Genomic DNA, 22,935 nt, shown 5'->3' on the forward strand with positions numbered 1-22,935 from the left:
GTAAGGTTCACATCATGGTACCTCAGTGCTCCCAGTCCCTCCCAGTCCCTCCCAGTGTTCCCAGTCTCACCAGTAAGGTTCACATCATGGTATCCCAGTCCATCCCAGTCCCTCCCAGTCCATCCCAGTCCCTCCCAGTCCATCCCAGTCCATCCCAGTCCATCCCAGTCCATCCCAGTCCATCCCAGTGCTCCCAGTCCCTCCCAGTCTCACCAGTCAGGTTGACATCATGGTACCCCAGTGCTCCCAATCCCTTCCAGTCCCTCCCAGTCCATCCCAGTCCCTCCCAGTGCTCCCAGTCTCACCAGTCAGGTTCACATCATGGCACCCCAGTGCTCCCAGTCCATCCCAGTCCATCCCAGTCCCTCCCAGTCCATCCCAGTCCATCCCAGTCTCACCAGTAAGATTCCCATCATACTACCCCAGTCCCTCCCAGTCCATCCCAGTCTCACCAGTCAGGTTCACATCATGGTACCCCAGTCCATCCCAGTCCCTCCCAGTCCATCCCAGTCCATCCCAGTCCCTCCCAGTGCTCCCAGTCTCACCAGTAAGGTTGACATCATGGTACGCCTCCAGCCAGGCCTGTGTCCCCAGCAGGTCATGTTCTGTCACCAGGAAGATGATGTCCTTGGCCCAGTAAATCTGACCTGTGCAATGGATGGGGATACTGGGAGCACTGGGAGGGACCAGTATGGACCAGTATGGACCAGTATGGCCCAGTATGGACCAGTATGGCCCAGTATGGAACTGTATGGAACTGTATGGACCAGTATGGCCCAGTGAATCTGACCTGTGCAATGGATGGGGATACTGGGAGCACTGGGAGGGACCAGTATGGACCAGTATGGACCAGTATGGCCCAGTATGGACCAGTATGGCCCAGTATGGAACTGTATGGAACTGTATGGACCAGTATGGCCCAGTAAATCTGACCTGCGGGCAATGGGGATACTGGGAGCACTGGGAGGGACTGGGAGGGACCAGTATGGACCAGTATGGCCCAGCATGATCCCAATATGACCCAGTATGATCCCATTATGACCCCAGTATGATCCCAGTATGATCCCAGTATGGCCCAGCATGACCCCAGTATGATCCCAGTATGATCCCAGTATGGCCCAGTATGATCCCAGTATGATCCCAGTATGATCCCAGTATGATCCCAGTATGGCCCAGTATGATCCCAGTATGATCCCAGTATGATCCCAGTATAGCCCAGCATGATCCCAGTATGATCCCAGTATGATCCCAGTATGGCCCAGCATGATCCCAGTATGATCCCAGTATGACCCCAGTATGATCCCAGTATGATCCCAGTATGATCCCAGTATGGCCCAGCATGATCCCAGTATGATCCCAGTATGGCCCAGTATGGTCCCAGTGCAACTCCCCAAAGGACCTCTCAGCACCCCAGTGCCATCCCAGTACTCCCAGTATCCTCCAGTTCCTGGTAGCCCACTGACCTCGGCAGTAGCCACCCTGGGCCAGCAGTAGCCCCACAGCCTGGTCACTGTGGGGTCACTCAGAGCAGCTCCCCAGTGCCCTCCCAGTACTCCCAGTATCTCCCAGTACCCCCCAGTTCCTGGTAGCCCCATACCTCAGCAGTAGCCACCCCAAACCAGCAGTAGCCACCCAGGGCCAGCAGTAGCCACATTGGGCCAGCAGCAGCCACATTGGGCCAGCAACAGCCCCACAGCCTGGTCACTGTGGGGTCACTCAGAGCAGATTCCCAGTGCCCTCCCAGTGCTCCCAGTATCCCCAGTAGGCACCCCAAACCAGCAGTAGCCACCCTGGCCAGCAGTAGCCCCATACCTCATCAGTAGCCCACCAGGGCCAGCAGTAGCCCCACGGCCTGGTCACTGTGGGGTCACTCAGAGCAGATTCCCAGTGCTCTCCCAGTATCCTCCCAGTACCCCCCAGTAGCCCACTGACTTCATCAGTAGCCCCCAAACCTCGGCAGTAGCCACCCCGGGCCATCAGTAGCCCACTGACCTCGGCAGTAGCCGGCCAGGGCCAGCAGTAGCCCCACGGCCTGGTCACTGTGGGGTCACTCAGAGAAGATTCCCAGTGCCCTCCCAGTACTCCCAGTACTCCCAGTATCCCCCAGTATCCCCAGTAGCCCCCGTACTTCGGCAGTAGCCGGCCAGGGCCAGCAGTAGCCCCCATACCTTGACAGTAGCCACCTTGGGCCAGCAGTAGCCCCACAGCCTGGTCACTGTGGGGTCACTCAGAGCAGCTCCCCAGTGACACTCCCAGTACTCCCAGTATCCCCCAGTATCCCCAGTAGCCCCCGTACCTCAGCAGTAGCCACCCCAAACCAGCAGTAGCCACCCCGGGCCACCAGTAGCCACATTGGGCCAGCAACAGCCCCACAGCCTGGTCACTGTGGGGTCACTCAGAGCAGCTCCCCAGTGACCCCCCCAGTACTCCCAGTACTCCCAGTACTCCCAGTATCCCCCAGTAGCCCCCGTACTTCGGCAGTAGCCGGCCAGGGCCAGCAGTAGCCCCACGGCCTGGTTGTTCTTGTTGCCCTCAGAGCCGCAGGGGACGAGCAGCAGCAGAGCCTCAGTGCTGGCCGAGCGCGGAGCGCGCAGGATCCCGAACACGTTCGTGCCTCGGACCAGCTGGGAATGGGGTATGAGGACCCCAAAACCCAGAACCCCAAACCCATGGGGTCAATGGGGTCAGAGATCCTAAATACATACCCCAAAACCAGCCAGGGAACCCCAAACACAGCCAGTGACACCCCAAACCCCGCAGGATCCTGAAAATGTTGGTGCCACGGACCAGCTGGGAATGGGGTTATTGTTATAGGGACCCCAAAACAGCCAGGGAACCCCAAACCCTGCAGGATCCCGAAAACGTTGGTGCCATGGACCAGCTGGGAATGGGGTCAGAGATCCTAAATCAGCTTAGGGAACCCCAAATCCAGCCAGGGAACCCCAAACCCTGCAGGATCCCGAAAACGTTCGTGCCACGGACCAGCTGGGAATGGGGTCAGGAATGGGGTTAGGGACCCCAAAAACAGCCAGGGACACCCCAAAACCAGCCAGGGAACCCCAAACCCCGCAGGATCCCGAAAACGTTCGTGCCTCGGACCAGCTGGGGGGTCAGGAATGGGGTTAGTGACCCCAAAAACAGCCAAGGAACCCCAAAACCAGCCAGGGAACCCCAAAGGAACCCCAAACCCTGCATGATCCCCGAATACGTTGGTGCCACGGACCAGCTGGGGGGTCAATGGGGTCAGGAATGGGGTCAGTGACCCCAAAACACAGCCAGGGAACCCCAAACCCCGCAGGATCCCGAAAACGTTCGTGCCTCGGACCAGCTATGGGGTCAATGGGGTCAGAGATCCCAAATCCATACAGGGAACCCCAAATACAGCCAGGGAACCCCAAAACCAGCCAGGGAACCCCAAACCCCACAGGATCCCGAAAACATTGGTGCCACGGACCAGCTATGGGGTCAGGAATGGGGTCAGTGACCCCAAAAACAGCCAGGGACACCCCAAACCCCGCAGGATCCCGAAAACGTTCATGCCACGGACCAGCTGGGAATGGGGTCAGAGATCCTAAATCAGCTTAGGGAACCCCAAACCCCACAGGATCCCGAACACGTTGGTGCCTCGGACCAGCTGGGCGGTCAATGGGGTCAGAGATCCCAAATCCATACAGGGAACCCCAAAACCAGCCAGAGAACCCCAAACCCTGCAGGATCCCGAAAACATTAGTGCCACAGACCAGCTGGGAATGGGGTCAATGGGGTCAGAGATCCTAAAAACAGCCAGGGAACCCCAAAACACAGCCAGGGACACCCCAAACCCCCCAGGATCCCAAATCCACTTAGGGACACCCCAAAAACCCAGCCAGGGAACCCCAAACCCTGCAGGATCCCGAAAACATTGGTGCCTCAGACCAGCTGGGAATGGGGTTACTGTTATAGGGACCCTAAACCAGCCAGGGAACCCCAAAACACAGCCAGGAAACCCCAAAAACAACCAGGGAACCCCAAACCCTGCAGGATCCCAAAAATGTTCGTGCCACAGACCAGCTGGGAATGGGGTCAGGAATGGGGTCAGTGACCCCAAAACACAGCCAGGGAACCCCAAACCCCGCAGGATCCCGAACACGTTAGTGCCACGGACCAGCTGGGAATGGGGTCAGAGATCCTAAATCAGCTTAGGGAACCCCAAATCCAGCCAGGGAACCCAAAACCCAGCCAGGGAACCCCAAAACAGCCAGGGAACCCCAAACCCTGCAGGATCCTGAAAATGTTGGTGCCTCAGACCAGCTGGGGGGTCAGAGATCCCAAATTCATACAGAGAACCTCAAAACACAGCCAGGGAACCCCAAACCTATCCAGGGAATCCCAAATCCATACAGGGAACCCCAAAGGAACCCCAAACCCCGCAGGATCCTGAAAACGTTAGTGCCACGGACCAGCTGGGGGGTCAGAGATCCCAAATCCATACAGGGAACCCCAAAACACAGCCAGGGAACCCCAAACCCTGCAGGATCCCAAACACCCCACCACCAAAGGTCAGTGACCCCAAAAACAGCCAGGGAACCCCAAAACCAGCCAGGGAACCCCAAACCCCGCAGGATCCCGAAAACGTTCGTGCCTCGGACCAGCTATGGGGTCAGTGGGGTGGGAATGGGGTTAGTGACCCCAAAACACAGCCAGGGACATCCCAAATCCATACAGGGAACCCCAAAGGAACCCCAAATCCATACAGAGAACCCCAAAACCAGCCAGGGAACCCCAAAACCCACCCAGGGAAACCCAAACACGTTGCTGCCTTGAACCAGCTGGGGGCTCAGGGAGGTCAGTGACCCACAGGGACCCCAAAACCAGACAAGGACACCCCCAGGTGACCCCAAACCCCAGTTCCCTCCCAGTACCTCCCAGTCCATTCCCAGTTCCCCCCAGTCCATCCTATTCCCTCCCAATCCCATCCCAGTCCATCTCAGTTCCCCATTTCCCATTCCCAGTCCCTCCCAGTCCCTCCCAGTTCATTCCCAGTCCCTCCAGGTTCCATCCCAGTCTCTCCCAGTATCTTCCAGTCCCTCCCAGCTCCCTCCCAGTTCATTCCCAGTTCCCCCAGTCCATTCCCAGTTCCCCCAGTCCATCCCAACCCCATCCCAGTTCCCTCCCAGTCCATTCCCAGTCCCTCCCAGTATCTCCCAGTCCCTCCCAGCTCCCTCCCAGTTCATTCCCAGTTCCCCCAGTCCGTTCCCAGTTCCCTCCCAGTTCATTCCCAGCCCATCCCAGTCCCTCCCAGTCCCTCCCAGTTCCACCTCAGTCCTTCCCAGTCCCTCCCAGTTCCCCCAGTCCATTCCCAGTCCCTCCCACTCCCATCCCAGTTCCCTCCCAGTCCCTCCCAGTCCCCCCAGTTCCTCACATATCTCTCGTGAGCCTCATCAGGAAAAGGCAAAGTTCTGGAGAAAGGTTGGCGATGAACCTCCAGCCCGAGCTGGAACATGGTTTGTTCCAACCATTCCACGGGCATTCCTCTGGAAAATATCCCAAAAATATCCCAAAAATGACCCCAAAATATCCCCAAAAATATCCCAAAAATATCCTAAAAATATCCTAAAATTATCCCAAAAATATCCCCAAAAATATCCTAAAAATATCCCAAAAATATCCCAAAAATATCCTAAAAATAACCCCAAAAATATCCCAAAAATATCCTAAAAATATCCTAAAAATATCCCAAAATATCCCAAAATATCCTAAAAATATCCCAAAAATATCCTAAAATCCCAAAAATATCCCAAAAATATCCCAAAATATCAAATATCCTAAAATATCCCAAAATATCCTAAAATATCCAAAAATATCCTAAAAATATCCCAAAATATCCTAAATACTCAAAATATCCCAAAAATATCCTAAAAATATCCTAAAATTATCCTAAAAATATCCTAAAAATATCCTGAAAATATCCTATAAATATCCCAAAAATATCCTAAAATTATCCTAAAAATATCCCAAAAATATCCCAAAAATATCCTAAAAATATCCTAAAAATATCCCAAAAATATCCCAAAAATATCCCAAAAATATCCTAAAAATATCCTAAAAATATCCCAAAAATATCCCAAAAATATCCCAAAATTATCCTAAAAATATCCTGAAAATATCCCAAAAATATCCCAAAAATATCCCAAAAAATATCCTAAAAATACCCCAAAAATATCCTAAAAATATCCCAAAAATATCCTAAAAATATCCTAAAAATATCACAAAAATATCCCAAAAATAACCCAAAAATATCCCAAAAATATCCCAAAAAATATCCTAAAAGTACCCCAAAAATATCCTAAAAATATCCCAAAAATATCCCAAAAATATCCCCAAAAAATCCTAAAAATATCCCAAAAATATCCTAAAAATATCCCAAAAATTATCCCAAAAATATCCTAAAAATATCCCAAAAAGATCCCAAAAAGATTCCAAAAATATCCCAAAAATATCCCAAAAAATATCCTAAAAATACCCCAAAAATATCCTAAAAATATCCCAAAAATATCCCAAAAATATCCCAAAAATATCCCAAAAAATATCCTAAAAATATCCTAAAAATATCCCAAAAATATCCTAAAAATATCCCAAAAATATCCCAAAAATATCCCAAAAATATCCCATAAATCCCACATGGTTTGTTCCAACCATTCCACGGGCATTCCCCTAAAAAAACCCCAAACTATCCCATAAAAATGGGATTGGGATACCCCAAAATATCCCCTAAATCCCACACAGGAAATCCCAAAATGTTCCCTAAACCCCATATGGGGTGTTTGCCCCCAAAACCCCAAACTCACCTCACTTTCCTCTTGTGTCTCCCAAATTCCCAGGTGTGTTTCTCCCCCAAAAACCCCTAAAATCCCCCCAAAACTCCCCCATTCTCACCCTCTAACCACTCGAAACCCTCCAAACCCCCAAAACCACAAAAATCCCAAAACCCCAACTCACCCTCTCTCTCTTGTGTCCCCCGAATCCCAGGTGTGCCCCCAAAACCCCCAAAAATCTACCCCAAACCCCCAAAACCCAATTCTCACCTCCTAACCTCCTCAAATTCCCCCCAAACACCCCAAAACCCCATAACCCCACAAAACCCCAAACTCACCCCTCTTCCTCTTGTGCCCCCAAATTCCAGGTGTGTTTCTCCCCCTGATTCTCACCCCTAAATCCACCCCAAACCCCCAAAACCCCCACTCACCCCTAACCCCCCAATCCCCAGAACCCCCAAATCCCATAAACCCCATAAAACCGCAAACTCACCCCACTTTCCTCTTGTGCCCCTGAAGTCCCAGGTGTATTTCTCCCCCAAAACCCCCAAAATCCCCCCAAACCTCTCAATTCTCACCCCCAAACCCCCAGAACGCCCAAACCCCATAAAAACCCCATAAAACCCCATAAAACCCCAAACTCACCCCACTCTCCTCTTGTTCCCCCGAAGTCCCAGGTATGTTTCTCCCCCAAATTCCTGATTCTCACCCCTAAATCCCAAATCTCACTCCCAAACCCCTATTTCACCCCCAAACTCCCCAAACCCATAAAACCCCCAAACCCCAAACTCACCCCACTTTCCTCTTGTGTCCCCAATTCCTGGGTGTATTTCTACCCCAAACCCCCCAAAATCACCCCAAACCTCCCAAAACCCCCCAATTCTCACCCCCAAACCCCCAAATCCCCCCAAAACCCCCAAAACCCCATAAAAACCCCATAAACCCCAAACTCACCCCACTTTTCTCTTGTGCCCCCGATCCCAGGTGTTTCTCCCCTGATCTGATTCTCACCCCAAAATCACCCCCAAACCCCCCAAAATCCCCATTCTCACCCCTAACCCCCAAATCCCCCAGAACCCCCCAAATCCCATAATAACCCCCCAAAACCCCAAACTCACCCCACTCTCCTCTTGTGCCCCCCGAACTCCCTGGCCAGCCCCAGCGCCCTCGCTCCCAGCTCCGAGCTCTCGCCCACCATGGTGGAGCCCATGGCGTTCTCCGACAGGTAGGTGCGCGGGGCCAGGGGGGGCAGCAGCAGGAACCAGGTGAGACCCGACAGGTAACTCAGGATGCTGTGGGGGACCCCAAAATTAGTGAGGGAACCCCAAAAACAGGGATGGAACCCCAAAAACTGCATTCCAAAATTAGCATTGGAACTCCAAAATGGTCACTGATATCCCAAACAAGAATCAGGGGGGCAGGAGGAGGAACCAGGTGAGACCCGACAGGTAGCTCAGGATGCTGTGAGGAACCCCAAAATTAGCATTGGGACCCCAAAATTAGTGAGGGAATCCCAAAATCAGCATCTCAAAATTGGTATTAGAATCCCAAAATCGGCATCCCAAAATCATCACTGATATCCCAAATCAATGTGCCCCAAAAAGGGTCAGGGGGGCAGCAGGAACCAGGTGAGACCTGACAGGTAGCTCAGGATGCTGCAGGGAGACCCCAAAATTAGTGATGGAACCCCAAAAACAGCATCCCAAAATTGGCATCCTAAAATCGTCACTGATATCCCAAAATCGTCACTGATATCCCAAAAATGTCACTGATATCCCAAACAAGGGTCGGGGGGCAGGAGGAGAAACCAGGTGAGACCCGACAGGTAGCTCAGGATGCTGTGAGGAACCCCAAAAACAGGGATTGGAACCCCAAAATTGGCAGTCGAATCCCAAAAACAGCATCACAAAACCAGCATTGGAACCCCAAAAACGGCATTGCAAAAACAGCATCCCAAAATGGTCACTGATATCCCAAAAAGGGTCAGGTGGGGCACGAGCAGGAACCAGGTGAGACCCGACAGGTAGCTCAGGATGCTGTGAGGGACCCCAAAAACTGGATTGGAACCCCAAAATTAGGGATGGAACCCCAAAAACTGCATTCCAAAATCAGCATTGGAACCCCAAAATCGGCACCCCAAAATCGCCATTGACATCCCAAATCAATGTGCCCCAAAAAGGGTCAGGGGGCAGCAGGAACCAGGTGAGACCCGACAGGTAACTCAGGATGCTGCGGGGAGACCCCAAAATTAGGGATGGAACCCCAAAAACAGCATCCCAAAATTGGCATCCTAAAATCGTCACTGATATCCCAAAATCGTCACTGATATCCCAAATCAATGAGCTCTGATTAGGGTCGGGGGGGCAGGAGGAGAAACCAGGTGAGACCCGACAGGTAACTCAGGATGCTGCAGGGAGACCCCAAAATTAGGGATGGAACCCCAAAAACTGCATCCCAAAATCGGCATCGGAACCCCAAAATCGGCATCCCAAAATCATCACTGATATCCCAAATCAATGTGCCCCAAAAAGGGTCAGGGGGGCAGCAGGAACCAGGTGAGACCCGACAGGTAGCTCAGGATGCTGCGGGGAGACCCCAAAATTAGTGAGGGAACCCCAAAAACGGCATCCCAAAATCAGCATTGGAACCCCAAAAACAGCATCCCAAAATCGGCATCCCAAAATCGTCACTGATATCCCAAAATGGACATTGGAGCCCCAAAATCAGCATTGGAACCTCAAAATGGGAACCCCAAAATCCCTCAAATCTCCCCTAACCCCCAAATCTCCCAAATCCCCCAATCCCCCAAATTTCCCCAATCCCCCAAATGCCCCAAATCCCCTCAATCCCCCTAAATCCCCCAAATCTCCCAAACTCCTAAAACCCCCCAAATCCCCCAAATCCTCCAAACCCCCAAATCCCCTCAAATCCCCCAAATCCCCAAATCCTCCAAACCCCAAATCCCCCCAAACCCCCCAAACTCCCCAATCCCCTAAACCCCAAATCCCCCAAATCTCCCCTCCAAACCCCAAACTCAAACTCCCAAATCTCAAACTCCCAAACCCCCCAAACCCCTAAATCCCAATCCCCAAACCTCCCAAATCCCCCCAAAATCCCCCAAATCCCAAATGCCCCAAAACTCCCTAAATCCCCAAATATTCCCAAATCCCCCCAAATGCCTCTAAATCCCAAACCCCCAAACCCCAAACCCCCAAATCCCCCAAAATCCCCTAAATCCCCCCAAACCTCCCAAAAACTCTCAAACTCCCCAAATCCCCCAAAGCCCCTCTCTCAAACCCTCTCAAAATCCCCCCAAAACCCCCAAATCCCCCAAACCCCCAAACCCCCCCAAACCCCCCAAATCCCAAATCACTCACCACAGTGGGGTGTTGAGCTGCAGCACCAGCCTGGCCAGAGCCCGGCGGCACTGCGGGTCTGACAGCAACCCCATAGCGGCTTTGGGGTCACTGGGGGAGATTTGGGGTCACTGTGGGGTTTGGGGTTACTCCGGGGGGGTTTGGGGTCACTGGGGGGAGATTTGGGGTCACTGTAGGGTTTGGGGTCACTGTGGGGAGATTTGGGGTCACCAGAGGGGTTTGGGGTCACTGTGGGGTTTGGGGTCACTGTGGGGGTTTGGGGTCACCAGAGGGGTTTGGGGTCACTGTGGGGAGTTTGGGGTCATTGTGGGGTTTGGGGTCACTCCAGGGAGATTTGGGGTCACTCAGGGGGGGTTTGGGGTCACTGTGGGGTTTGGGGTCACTCGGGGGGGGTTTGGGGTCACTGTGGGGAGATTTGGGGTCACTGTGAGGGTTTTTGGGGTCACTGTGGGGGTTTGGGGTCACTGGGGGGATTTGGGGTCACTGGGGGGAGATTTGGGGTCACTGGGGGGGGTTTGGGGTCACTGGGGGCAGATTTGGGGTCACTGTGGGGAGATTTGGGGTCACTGGGGGGAGATTTGGGGTCACTGTGGGGTTTGGGGTCACTGTGGGAGATTTGGGGTCACCAGAGGGTTTGGGGTCACTGTGGGGAGATTTGGGGTCACTGTGGGGGTTTGGGGTCACTGGGGGAGATTTGGGGTCACTGGGGGGAGATTTGGGGTCACTGTGGAGGTTTGGGGTCACTGTGGGGAGATTTGGGGTCACTGGGAGATTTGGGGTCACTGTGGGGAGGTTTGGGGTCACTGTGGGGAGGTTTGGGCCTGGAGATTTGGGGTCACTGGGGAGATTTGGGGTCACTGGGGAGATTTGGGGTCACTGTGGGGAGGTTTGGGGTCACTGTGGGGAGATTTGGGGTCACTGTGGGGGGTTTGGGGTCACTCAGGAGATTTGGGGTCACTGTGGGGGTTTGGGGTCACTCCGGGGGGGTTTGGAGTCACTGTGGGGAGATTTGGGGTCACTGTGGGGGGTTTGGGGTCACTGTGGGGTTTGGGGTCACTGTGGGGGGTTTGGGGTCACTGTGGGGTTTGGGGTCACTGTGGGGCACAGAGGTGAGGAGAGGTCTGCGCTGACCCCATAGAGACCCCACAGACCCCACAGAGCACCCCACAGACGCCACAAATGACCCCATAGACCCCACAGACCCCACAAATGACCCCACAGAGACCCCACAGGCAGGGAGTCCAGCTCTGAACCCCATAGAGTTCCCCAGAGACCCCACAGAGCAGCCTAAACCCCACAGACCCCACAGACCCCACAGATCACCCCAAAGCTCCCGTTCCCACCCCACAGACACCCTCTTAAACCCCTCAGAGCTCCCGTTCCCACCCCATAGACCCCACAGATCACCCCAAACCCCCTCCCCACCCTATAGATCACCCCACAAACCCCACAGACCCCTCAGAGCTCCTCTCCCCACCCCACAGACCCCACAGATCACCCCAAACCCCTCCCCATCCCACGGATCACCCCAAACCCCACAGACCACCCCACAGACCCCACAGACCCCTCAAAGCTCCCATTCCCACCCCACAGACCCCACAGATCACCCCACAGCCCTCTCCCCACCCCACAGACACCCAAAGCTCCCATTCCCATCCCAAAGCTCCTCTTCCCACCCCACAGAAACCCCACAGACACCCCTCAGCCCCCTCCCCACCCCACAGACACCACAAACCCCTCAAAGCTCTCTCCCACCCCACAGATCACCCCAAACCCAGAAACCCCACAGACACCCCAAACCCCACAAACCCCACAGATCACCCCACAGACACCCCTCAGCCCCACTCCCCACCCCCTCACTCCCTCCGCACCCCACACGGCTCTGACCCGACCCCTTCCCTGCCCCACACCCCGCTGTGCCCCCCGGGACCCCAAAAATCCCCAAAAACCCTAAAAATTACCCCAAAAATCCCCCAAACCCGCCGCCCCCCCCACCTGGCACAGCAGGCCCGGCCAGGCCGCTCAATCGCTGCCCGAGCGCGCGGCCAGGGCGGGGAGAGGAGCGCCGAGATATCGAGCGAGCGAGCGGCGCCGCGCCGCCAGGGGGCGCCAGGGAGCAGGGGCGGGGCTAAAGGGGAGTGGGCGGGGCTAAGAGTGGGCGGGGCTAAGGGGGTGGGCGGGGCTAAGGAATAATGGGATTTGGGGGAAAAGAAGGGTTTGGGAAAAGGGAGGGTTTGGGGGCAAAAAAGGGTTTGGGGCAAAGGAATAATGGGATTTGGGGGAATAATAGGGATAGGGAAAAATGGGGAATTTGGGGGCAGAAAAGGGGTTTGGGGCAAAGGGAATAACAGGATTTGGGGGAATTTCAGGGAATTTGGGGAAAATTTGGCCAAGTGGGTTTGGGGACAGAAAAGGGATTTGAGGTAAAGGGAATAATGGGATTTAGGGGAATAATGGGAGGGGAAATGGGGGCAAAAAGTGGGATTTGGGGGCAGAAAAGGGGTTTGGGCAAAGGGAATAATGGGATTTGGGGGAATAATGGAAATTTGGGGAATAATGGGGAATTTAGGTGAAATGGGGCCAAAAGTGGGTTTGGGGACAGAAAAGGGGTTTGGGGCAAAGGGAATAATGGGATTTGGGGGAATAATGGGGGATAAGGGGGAAAAAATGGGGAATTTGGGGGCAGAAAAGGGGAATTTATGTGAAATGGGGCCAAAAAGGGGGATTTGGGGACAGAAAAGGGGTGTTGGGGTAAATGGAATAATGGGATTTGGGGGAATAATTGGGGTTTTGGGGACAATGGGGGTAAAAGGGGTGCAAGGGGGTGAGAGGGGGTGGGACACATGTGACACACACGTGACACACACGTGACACACACATGACACGGAACACGCAGTGACACGCCAGGGTTTATTGCCATTGGTCACTCCCCAAAACCAGCAGGGTCACAGGTCCAGTGTCCCCTGGGGTCACTTGGTCACTGCAGTGTCCCCAAGGTCAGTTGGCCACCAGTGTCCCCAGGGCCAGTTGGTCACTGCAATGATGTGGTGTTGATGTCCCCAGGGTCACTCGGTCACCAGTGTCCCCAGGGCCAGTTGGTCACTGCAGTGCTGCGGTGTTGATGTCCCCAAGGTCACTTGGTCATCACAGTGTCCCCAGGGTCAGTTGGTCACTGCAGTGTCCCCAGGGTCACTTGGCCATGGTGGTGTCCCCACTGACCATTGTGCTATAGCAGTGTCCCCACGGTGTCCCCATGGTGTCATTGTGGTCACTGTGCCATGGCAGTGTCCCTGCAGTGGTCACTGTGGTCAGTTCCTGTGCCATGGCCATGTCCCCACAGTGGTCACCATGCCACAGCGGTGTCCCCACAGTGGTCACTGCTCCATGGTGGTGTCCTGGGATGGTCACTGCCCCATGGCAATGTCCCCACAGTGGTCACTGTGCCATGGCGATGTCCCCACAGTGGTCACTGTGCCATGGCGATGTCCCCACAGTGGTCACTGCTCCATGGCCGTGTCCTGGGGTGTGGTCACAATGCCACAGCAGTGTCCCCACAGTGGTCACTGCTCCATGGCCGTGTCCTGGGGTGGTCACTGTGGTCAGTCCCTGTGCCATGGCAATGTCCCCTCAGTGGTCACTGGGATGGTCACTGCTCCATGGCGGTGTCCTGGGGTGTGGTCACTGCTCCATGGCAATGTCCCCACAATGGTCACTGCTCCATGGCCATGTCCTGGGGTGGTCACTGCGGTCAGTCCCCGTGCCATGGCAGTGTCCTGGGGTGTGGTCACTGCTCCATGGCGGTGTCCTGGGGTGTGGTCACTGCTCCATGGCGGTGTCCTGGCGCAGCCTGGCCCTCACCACGCTGTCCAGCACGGCGTGCAGCCCCCGGCAGGCGGCCTGGGCAGCGTCCAGCACCGGCCGCAGCCTGTCCTGGTGCAGCCGGGCACTGAGCTGGCACAGCGCCAGCTGCCCGCTGCCCGCCACCGTGGCCACCACCAGCCTGGGGCCGCCGGCCGCCTCCTCGGCCGAGCTCAGGTCACTCAGGGCCACCGGGGGTCCGGCGGGGGCTTCGGCCAGTCCTGCCGAGCCGGCCACCACGGGGCCACGCAGGGCCACGCCGGCGTCCAGCAGCGCCAGCCCGGCCGCGCTCACCGTGGCCGCCAGCTCGCCGCCGTCCGCCTGCAGGACCTGGGGGGAGGAGAGCAAAAATAACCCAAAATGAGCCAAAATGACCCAAAATCCCATAGATCTGTAGGACCTGGAGGGAGAGGATACCAAAAATAGCCCAAAATGACCCAAAATGAGCCAAAATCCCATAGATCTGTGTGCCCCAGCTCATCACCATCAGCCTGCAGGACCTGGGAGGGACAGGATACCAAAAATGACCCAAAATGACCCAAAATCCCATAGATCTGAGTGCCCCAGGTCATAACCACCTGCCTGGAGGATCTGTGGGGGTCAGAGGGTGACCCAAAATTCCCAAAATCTGCCCTAGACCCCTCCAGGACCCCCCCAGACCCCCAAAACCCCCAAATTCCCCCCAAAACCCAAACCCACCTGCACAAACACATCGATTTGGGATCGGGGTTAGAGCTGGGTGAGCACAGCCCCCTCCAGGACCCCCAAATACCCCCAAATCCCCCAAAATCCCCCATATTTCACCCCAAATCCCCCATATTTCACCCCAAACCCCCAAACCCCAAACCCACCTGCAGAAACACATCGATCTGGGATCGGGGGTAGAGCTGGGTGAGCACAGCCCCCTCCAGGACCCCCAAATCCCCCATATTTCCCCCCAAATCCCAAACCCACCTGCACAAAGACGTCGATCTGGGATCGGGGGTAGAGCTGGGTGAGCACAGCCCCCTCCAGGACCCCCCTGAGCAGCAGGGCTCTCTCCCCAGACCTCCTGTCCCCCCCGCCCTGGGGGGGTCTCCTCCTCCTCTCGCCGCCCCCCGCGAACGGGGCTGAGCTGCAGCGGCAGCTGAGCAGGGCTCGGTCCTGGGGGGCTTTGGCTCGGGACCCCCGCACCTGGGGAGAGAAATAAGGGGGGTTAGGTAGTGTGGGACCCCCGAAATGGGGAGAGAAAGGGGGGTTAGGTAGTGGGGGACCCCCAAAATGGGGAGAAAAGAATGTAGGACCCCCAAACCTGGGGAGAGAAAGGGGGTCAGGTGGTGGGGGACCCCCAAAATGGGGGAGAAAATGGGGGATTAGATAGTGGGGGGCCCCCAAACCTGGGGAGAGAAGGGGGGGGGTTAGGTGGTGAAGGCACTGTGGGACCCCCAAACCTGGGGAGAAAATGGGGGGTTAGATAGTGGGGGACCCCCAAAATGGGGAGAAAAAATGTGGGTTAGGTGGGGGGGGGGAACGTGGGACCCCCGAAATGGGGAGAGAAATGGGGGGATTAGACAAGGGGGAGACCTCCGAAATGGGGGAGAAAAATGGGGTTCAGGTGGTGAAAGGACTGTGGGACCCCTGAAATTGGGGAGAAAAGATTGTGAGACCCCTGAAATTGGGGATAAAAATGGGGGTTAGGCAGTGAAAAGACTGTGGGACCCCCGAAACTGGGGAGAAAATGGGGGTTAGACAAGGGGGGGACCCCCAAAATGGGGAGAAAAATGGGGATTAGATAGTGGGGGGAATGGGGGACCCCTGAAATGGGGGGAGAAAAGAATGTGGGACCCCCAAAATGGGGGAGAGTGGAGAAATGGGGAGGGGGGCTGTGGGGAGGGGGAGGGGGGTCCCTGGGGGGCACAAACTGGGGAGAGAGTGCTGAAAAATATACCAATTTTAAAATTTTGTATAATTTCAGTCAAACTTTTTTATGTCTTTAAGTTGAGAAAAATAATTTTAAGTTTCTTTTAAAAGCATTGTTTCAGCAAGTGAGATTTAATAAACCCAATATATAAAAAAATTGGGAATAACCCAAAACCAAAAGGTTATTAGCAAACTGTCAACCCCAAACAACACTCCTGGCTAATGGGAAACACCTAGTCCAGGAAAATGAAATAAAAAAGAAAATTTAATTAACATCAGAGGCGAGAAGATTCAAATCTAAATACTGGAGAATTGCTCAACTTCACAGCAATTTCTAGGTGTTTTAACTGTATAAAATATCTAAAAAATTGGGTTAAAGTGATGTACCATGGAATAATTCTCTGCACATCACGTGTAAATGAAATTATTTCTGTGGTACATCCTGATCAAATAATAAAATAACACTTTGACTCTCTAACGTTAAAAATACTGTGGGAGGGTTTTTGGTTTTCCTGCAGATTTGGTGACAAATGAGCACTGAGCAAACATGTTTCTAGCTATTTTTACTGGATAAAATATCTAAAAAATTGGGTAAAAGTGATGTATCAGGGAGATGATTTCTGTGGTACATCCTGGTCAAATAACAAAATAACACTTTGACTCCCTAATATTAAAAATACTGTTGGAGGGTTCTTGTTTTTCCCGCAGATTTGGTGACAAATGAGCACTTTTCTAGATATTTTTACCGTAAAAAATATTTCTAGATATTTTTAGATATTTAGATATTATAATCTAATATATAAATATTAGATATTTAGATACTAACACGATTTTAGCTATTTTTACTGGATAAAATGTCTGAAAAATCTAATAAATATCAAGTGCCATGGAGTGATTTTGTCTGCACACCAGGTGTGGATGAGATGATTTCTGAGGTACATCCTGGCCAGAACAACATCCTGGCCAGATAATAAAGAAATGCCTTGACCTTCTAACATTAAAAATGCTGTTGGAGGGTTTTTGGTTTTGTTTTTCCTGCTGTTGTGGGACAACAGGCCCTGAGGGATGTCCAGTCTGGGAATGTCCATCCTGAGGGGTCACAGGCCCTGAGAAAAGGGGTCAGAGTCCCTGAAAAAGGGGGTGGCCAGCCCTGAGGGATGTCCAGTCCGGAAATGTCCATCCTGAGGGGATCCCAAGCCCTGAGGGGGTCAGAGGCCCTGAAAAAGGGGGTGTCCAGTCTAGGAGTGTCCATCCTGAGGGGATCCCAGGCCCTGAGAAAGGGGATGTCCATCCTGAGGGGTGTCCAGTCTGGGGGTGTCCATCCTGAGGAAGTCCCAGGCCTGAAGGTGTCCAGTCTGGGGGCGTCCAGCCCTTAGAAAGGGGATGTCCAGCCCTGAGGGGTGTCCATCCTGAGGGCTCCCAGGCCCTGAGGGATGTCCAGTCCGGGAATGTCCATCCTGAGGGGATCCCAGGCCTGAGGGATCCCAGGCCCTGAAAAAGGGGGTGTCCATCCTGAGGGGTCACAGACCCTGAGGGGGTCGCAGGCCATGAGGAAGGGGGTGTCCATCCTGAGGGGTGTCCAGTCTGGGACTGTCCATCCTGAGGGGTCACAGACCCTGAGGGTGTCCAGTCTGGAGGTATCTAGCCCTGAGAAAGGAGTGTCCAGCCCTGAAGGGTGTCCAGTCTGGGGCTGTCCATCCTGAGGGGGATCACAGGTCCTAAAGGGCTCACAGGCCATGAAAAAGGGGGTGTCCAGTCTGGGAATGTCCAGTCCTGAGGGGGATCCCAGGCCCTGAAAAAGTGGATGTCCATCCTGAGGGGATCACAGGCCCTGAGGGCTCCCAGGCCCTGAAAAAGGGGGTGTCCAGTCTGGGGGTGTCCACTCTGAGGGGGTCACAGGCCTGAGGGGCGTCCAGTTTGGGGATGTCCAGCCCTGAGGGGATCCTAAGCCCTGAGGAAGATGTCCATCCCGAGGGCTCCCAGGCCCTGAGAAGTTTCCATCCCCGATCTGGGGCTCATCCCCCATCCCCAGGTCGCTCTCAGCCCCGCTCCCCGCTCACCTCATGCGGGCCGTACACCGCCGCCAGCACCTTGGTGTTGCCCTGCTCCAGGTACGCCGAGCCGTCCGCCCTGGCCAGCACCCCGAGCCGCGCCCGCACCTTGCGCAGCTCGTCCGGCCGCCGCCCGTCCGCCCGGAACCCCGCGTCCGACAGCAGCTCCAGCCCCGCCATGGCGCTCCTGCTGCCGGTTCGGCCGCCGGTGCTGCTGCTGCTGCCGGTTTGGCCGCCGGTGCTGCTGCCGCTCCGGACACCGCGTGTGGGGCTGGACTACAGCTCCCGGCGTGCACCGCGTGGCCTGTGGGAGCCATGAGGGGAAGGACTACAACTCCCGGCGTGCACCGCGCGGCCTGTAGCGCCATTGAGGGCCATGAGGGAAAGGACTACAGCTCCCGGCATGCCTTGCGCGGCCTGTGGGCGCCATGAGGGGGAGGACTACAACTCCCGGCGTGCCCCGCGCGCGCAGCCCGCCAAAAGGAAGCCCCGCCCCGCTGACGTTTCCCGCTGCCTAGGCCACGCCCCCAGCCTCGATCCCGACCGAAGCCACGCCCCTAGTGACGCAGCACTCAGGCTAGGCCACGCCCCTTATGGTGTCCCTCATTGGCCGCTCCGGCATCGAGGCCACGCCCCCTGAGCTAGACCACGCCCATATGGGGATACAACTCGTGACTGCTGTGAGGCCACGCCCCCAATGACACCGCCCCCGGTAAGCCACGCCCCCAAACAGGCCCCGCCCCTCCGGTGGCACCGAGCGGAACCGGAGCGACCGGAGAGACACAGCGCCCCCTGGCGGAGCGGGGCGGGCCGGACCGGACCTCCTCCGGACAGCGCCGGACCTCCTCCGGACAGCACTGACCCTTTACCGGACACCACTGACCCTTTACCGGACACCACTGACCCCTCACCGGACACCACTGACCCTTTACCGGACACTGCCGGACCTCCTCCGGACAGCATTGACCCCTTACCGGACACCGCCGGACCTTTACCGGGCAGTGCCAAGCCGTGCCGGGCCGTACCGGACACTCCCGCCCCTTCACCGGACACCGCTGACCCTTCACCGACCTTCGGCCAGGCCGTACCGGACACCGCCGACCCTTCACCGGACAGTCCCGACCCCTTACCGGACACTGCTGACCCTTTACCGGACAGCGCCGGACCTCCACCGGACACCACTGATCCTTCACCGGACAGTACTGACGCTTCACCGGACACCACTGACCCTTACCGGACAGTCCCGACCCCTTACCGGACACCTCCGACCCCATACCGGACAGTACCGACCCCTTGCCGGACAGCCCCGGACCTTCACCGGACACTGCCGACCCTCCACTGACCCCTTACCGGACAGTCCCGACCCCTTACCGGACACCGCCGACACCTTACCGGACACCACCGACCCTTCACCGACCCCTTACCGGACAGTCCCGGACCTTACCGGACACCGCCGACCCCTTACCGGACAGTACCGACCCTTCACCGGCCCCTTTCCCGCCCCTCTCCCGGCGCTCCCGGGGGTCCCGCCATGGCGGCGCCGCTCGCCCCCGCCGGTTTCCAGTTCGCCATCGACCGCGGCGGCACGTTCACCGACGTGTTCGCGCGCTGCCCCGGGGGTCGCGTCCGCGTGCTCAAGCTGCTCTCCGAGGACCCCGCGTACCGGGACGCGCCCACCGAGGGCATCCGCCGCGTGCTGCAGGAGGTGAGACCCCCGCGGTGGCACCGGACAGCGGGGGGACACCGGGGGGACACCGGGGGGACAGCGGGGACAAACCGGGAACACGCTGAGTACCGTGCTGGGACCACCGGGAACCCCCGGGGACAAACTGGGGACACAGCGGGGACAAACTGGGGACACAGCGGGGACAAACCGGGACCCCCAGGACCCCTGGGAACCCACGCAGGGACCCTCAGGACCACCCCCCAATTGCCCTCCCCCCGGGACCCTCCTGGGACCCCCCAGGAACTGACCGGGACCCCTGAGACCCCCAGGATGTCCCCACAGCATCCCTGTGACATTGGGGTCACCCCACCAGGACCCCCTAAGGGACCCCCAGACCCTTCCTGACCCCATGGGTTCCCTCCCGAGACCCCCAAAGCCCCCTGCCCCACCCTGTGCTGGGGGTCCCTAAATGGGTTTGGGGTCCCTAAATGGGTCTGGGGTCCTGCTGTGGGTCTGGGATCCCTAAATGGGTTTGGGGTCTCTAAATGGGTGAATTTTGGGGTGTCCCAGTCCCAGGACAAGGCATAGGACATGTTTGGGATCCAGTGGATCTCCATGGGCACCATGGGGAACTGTGGGTTTGGGGTCCCTAAATGGGTCTGGGGTCCCTAACAGGGTGAATTTTGGGGTCTCCCTGCCCTGGGACAAGGCACAGGACATGTGTGGGATTAAGGGGATCTGTGTGGATATTGTGGGGGAGCTGTGGGTTTGGGGGTCCTGCTGTGGGTCTGGGGTCCCTAAATGGGTCTGGGGTCCCTAAATGAGTCTGGGGTCCCCCGGGTGTACTTTGGGGTCCCTAAATGGGTGAATTTTGGGGTCCCACAGGACCTCAGGGTGTCCCTGCCCCGGGATGAGTCACAGGACATGTTTGGGATCCAATGGATCTGCATGGGCACCACGGGGGAGCTGTGGGTTTGGGGTCTCTAAATGGGTCTGGGGTCCCTAACAGGGTGAATTTTGGGGTCTCCAGGAACTGGGAGTGTCCCTATCCTGGGACAGGACATGTTTGGGATCCAGTGGAGCTTCCTGGGCACCACGGGGGAGCTCTGGGTTTGGGGGTCCTGCTGTGGGTTTTGGGGGTCCCTAAATGGGTCTGGGGTCCCCAAATGGGTGAAGTTTGGGGTCCCACAGGTGAATTTTGGGGTCCCTCAGGATCTCAGGGTGTCCCTGCCCTGGGATGAGTCACAGGACATGTTTGGGATCCAGTGGATCTCCATGGGCACCATGGGGGAGCTGTGGGTTTGGGGGTCCCTAAATGGGTCTGGGGTCCCCAAATGGGTCTGGGGTCCTTAAAGGGTGAATTTTGGGGTCCCTGCAGGAATTGGGGGTGTCCCTGCCCCGCGACGAGCCGCTGGACAGCTCAAGGATCCAGTGGATCTTCCTGGGCACCATGGGGGAGCTGTGGGTCCTGCTGTGGGTCTGGGGTCCCCAAATGGGTCTGGGGTCTCAATTTTGGGGTCCCACAGGAGCTGGGGGTGTCCCTGCCGCGCGACGAGCCGCTGGACAGCTCGAGGATCCAGTGGATCCGCATGGGCACCACGGGGGAGCTGTGGGTTTGGGAGTCCCCAAATGGGTCTGGGGTCCCCAAATGGGTCTGGGGTCTCAATTTTGGGGTCCCACAGGAGCTGGGGGTGTCCCTGCCCCGCGACGAGCCGCTGGACAGCTCGAGGATCCAGTGGATCCGCATGGGCACCACGGGGGAGCTCTGGGTCCTGCTGTGGGTCTGGGGTCTCCAAATGGGTCTGGGGTCCCTAAATGGGTCTGGGGTCCCTAAATGGGTTTGGGGTCTCATTTTTGGGGTCCCCGCAGGAGCTGGGGGTGTCCCTGCCCCGCGACGAGCCGCTGGACAGCTCGAGGATCCAGTGGATCCGCATGGGCACCACGGTCGCCACCAACGCCCTGCTGCAGCGCCGCGGCGAGAGGACAGCGCTGGCCGTGACCCGCGGCTTCCGGCACCTGCTGCACATCGGGACCCAGGCCAGGCCAAACCTGTTCGACCTGGTGAGCAGCTGGCACACCGGGGCACACCTGAGATACACCTGGGCACACCTGGGTACACCTGAGATACACCTGGGTACACCTGGGCACACCTGAGATACACCTGAGATACACCTGGGTACACCTGGGTACACCTAACATACCCCAAACCCATCCCGTCAGCACCTGCTGCACATCGGGACCCAGGCCAGGCCGCACCTGTTCGACCTGGTGAGCAGCTGGCACACCTGGGCACACCTGGGTACACCTGGGCACACCTGGGCACACCTGGGCACACCTAACATACCCCGAACCCAACCCCAACCTATCCCATCAGCACCTGCTGCACATCGGGACCCAGGCCAGGCCGCACCTGTTCGACCTGGTGAGAGCCTGGCACACCTGAGATACATCTGCCACACCTGGGCACACATAACCCACCCCAAACCCACACCTGAACCCCCAAATCCAACCCCAACCTATCCCATCTGCACCTGCTGCACATCGGGACCCAGGCCAGGCCACACCTGTTCGACCTGGTGAGAGCCTGGCACACCTGGGCACACCTGAGATACACCTGGGTACACCTGGGCACACCTGAGATACACCTGGGTACACCTGGGCACACCTAACACACCCCAACCCCATCCCATCAGCACCTGCTGCACATCGGGACCCAGGCCAGGCCGCACCTGTTCGACCTGGTGAGAGCCTGGCACACCTGGGCACACCTGGGTACACCTGGGCACACCTGGGCACACCTGGGCACACCTGAGATACACCTGGGCACACCTGGGCACACCTGAGATATACCTGGGCACACCTGAAACCCCAAATCCAATCCCAAATCCAACCCCAAACCCATCCCATCAGCACCTGCTGCACATCGGGACCCAGGCCAGGCCGCACCTGTTCGACCTGGTGAGCTCACCTGGCACACCTGGGCACACCTGTGTACGGTTGTATGTACAGCCAGACACACCTGGGCACACCTGGGCACACACCTGGGGATACACCTGGGCACACACCTGGGCACACCTGTGTACAGTTGTATGTACAGCCAGACACACCTGCGCACACCTGGGCACACCTGGGTACACCTGTCCCTGTGCCAGCACTGCCACATCCCCCTGTCCCGATGTCCCCTGGGGTGGGGGTGGCAGTGCCTGAGTGACCAATGTCCCCTGGGCTGGGGTGCCACACCCCCCCTGTGTCCCCAGGGTGACCCATGTGGTGACACTCGTGGTGTCCCC

The 22,935-nt window shown here is 56.7% G+C and overlaps 4 protein-coding genes across 6 annotated transcripts in view; 1 reads left to right on the forward strand and 3 right to left on the reverse strand.

Annotated features, from left to right (window-relative positions):
- Positions 1–382: 382 nt before the first annotated feature.
- On the reverse strand, positions 383–12,243 carry LOC146442641 (GPI-anchor transamidase component GPAA1-like). 3 transcript variants are annotated; one of them, XM_085053884.1, is made up of 7 exons: positions 12,167–12,243; positions 10,916–10,935; positions 10,172–10,261; positions 7,913–8,086; positions 5,402–5,513; positions 2,474–2,624; positions 383–647 (listed from the first exon to the last, which is right to left on the reverse strand). In XM_085053884.1, the coding sequence occupies exons 3-7, from the start codon at positions 10,243–10,245 to the stop codon at positions 418–420; spliced, it is 741 nt and encodes a 246-aa protein (XP_084910010.1). In that variant the 5' UTR covers positions 10,246–10,261; positions 10,916–10,935; positions 12,167–12,243; the 3' UTR covers positions 383–417. The 3 variants fall into 3 exon arrangements, with proteins under 3 accessions (XP_084910010.1, XP_084910011.1, XP_084910012.1); XM_085053885.1 differs by lacking the exons at positions 10,916–10,935; positions 12,167–12,243 and adding an exon at positions 11,091–11,108; XM_085053886.1 differs by lacking the exons at positions 10,916–10,935; positions 12,167–12,243 and adding an exon at positions 10,677–10,694.
- An 819-nt stretch (positions 12,244–13,062) lies between these two features.
- On the reverse strand, positions 13,063–18,288 carry LOC146442642 (exosome complex component RRP41-like). Its single transcript, XM_085053887.1, has 3 exons — positions 17,989–18,288; positions 14,984–15,202; positions 13,063–14,359 (listed from the first exon to the last, which is right to left on the reverse strand). The coding sequence occupies exons 1-3, from the start codon at positions 18,157–18,159 to the stop codon at positions 13,988–13,990; spliced, it is 762 nt and encodes a 253-aa protein (XP_084910013.1). The 5' UTR covers positions 18,160–18,288; the 3' UTR covers positions 13,063–13,987.
- A 1,109-nt stretch (positions 18,289–19,397) lies between these two features.
- LOC146442643 (5-oxoprolinase-like) lies at positions 19,398–22,088 on the forward strand. The gene is made up of 4 exons (XM_085049878.1): positions 19,398–19,684; positions 21,515–21,748; positions 21,866–21,913; positions 22,020–22,088. The coding sequence occupies exons 1-4, from the start codon at positions 19,511–19,513 to the stop codon at positions 22,086–22,088; spliced, it is 525 nt and encodes a 174-aa protein (XP_084906004.1). The 5' UTR covers positions 19,398–19,510.
- Positions 22,089–22,161: 73 nt separating this feature from the next.
- The window catches only part of LOC146442644 (5-oxoprolinase-like), a 34,958-nt gene continuing 34,184 nt past the window's right edge, over positions 22,162–22,935 (reverse strand). Inside the window, exon 19 of the mRNA XM_085049879.1 lies at positions 22,162–22,218. Coding sequence (XP_084906005.1) covers positions 22,162–22,218 — 57 coding nt within the window. The remainder of the gene's footprint in view (positions 22,219–22,935) is intronic.

Source organism: Lichenostomus cassidix, chromosome 2, assembly GCF_008360975.1.
Source record: "Lichenostomus cassidix isolate B80296 chromosome 2, HeHo_3.0, whole genome shotgun sequence".
In the NCBI taxonomy this organism is placed as follows: Eukaryota; Metazoa; Chordata; class Aves; order Passeriformes; family Meliphagidae; genus Lichenostomus; species Lichenostomus cassidix.

What these genes read in the sequence shown, in the direction of transcription:
- LOC146442643 (XM_085049878.1), top strand. Translation starts at nt 19,511, where the DNA reads ATGGCGGCGCCGCTCGCCCCCGCCGGTTTCCAGTTCGCCATCGACCGC. An exon ending in TCCGCCGCGTGCTGCAGGAG is followed by an intron (nt 19,685 to 21,514) that starts GTGAGACCCCCG and finishes GGGTCCCCGCAG; the next exon opens with GAGCTGGGGGTGTCCCTGCC. An exon ending in GGCCGCACCTGTTCGACCTG is followed by an intron (nt 21,914 to 22,019) that starts GTGAGCAGCTGG and finishes CTATCCCATCAG; the next exon opens with CACCTGCTGCACATCGGGAC.
- LOC146442642 (XM_085053887.1), bottom strand. Translation starts at nt 18,159, where the DNA reads ATGGCGGGGCTGGAGCTGCTGTCGGACGCGGGGTTCCGGGCGGACGGG. An exon ending in CGGTGTACGGCCCGCATGAG is followed by an intron (nt 15,203 to 17,988) that starts GTGAGCGGGGAG and finishes TTCTCTCCCCAG; the next exon opens with GTGCGGGGGTCCCGAGCCAA. An exon ending in AGATCGACGTCTTTGTGCAG is followed by an intron (nt 14,360 to 14,983) that starts GTGGGTTTGGGA and finishes TCCTCCCCCCAG; the next exon opens with GTCCTGCAGGCGGACGGCGG.
- LOC146442641 (XM_085053884.1), bottom strand. Translation starts at nt 10,245, where the DNA reads ATGGGGTTGCTGTCAGACCCGCAGTGCCGCCGGGCTCTGGCCAGGCTG. An exon ending in GGGCACAAGAGGAGAGTGGG is followed by an intron (nt 5,514 to 7,912) that starts GTGAGTTTGGGG and finishes GATATTTTCCAG; the next exon opens with AGGAATGCCCGTGGAATGGT. An exon ending in ATGAGGCTCACGAGAGATAT is followed by an intron (nt 2,625 to 5,401) that starts GTGAGGAACTGG and finishes CCCCATTCCCAG; the next exon opens with CTGGTCCGAGGCACGAACGT.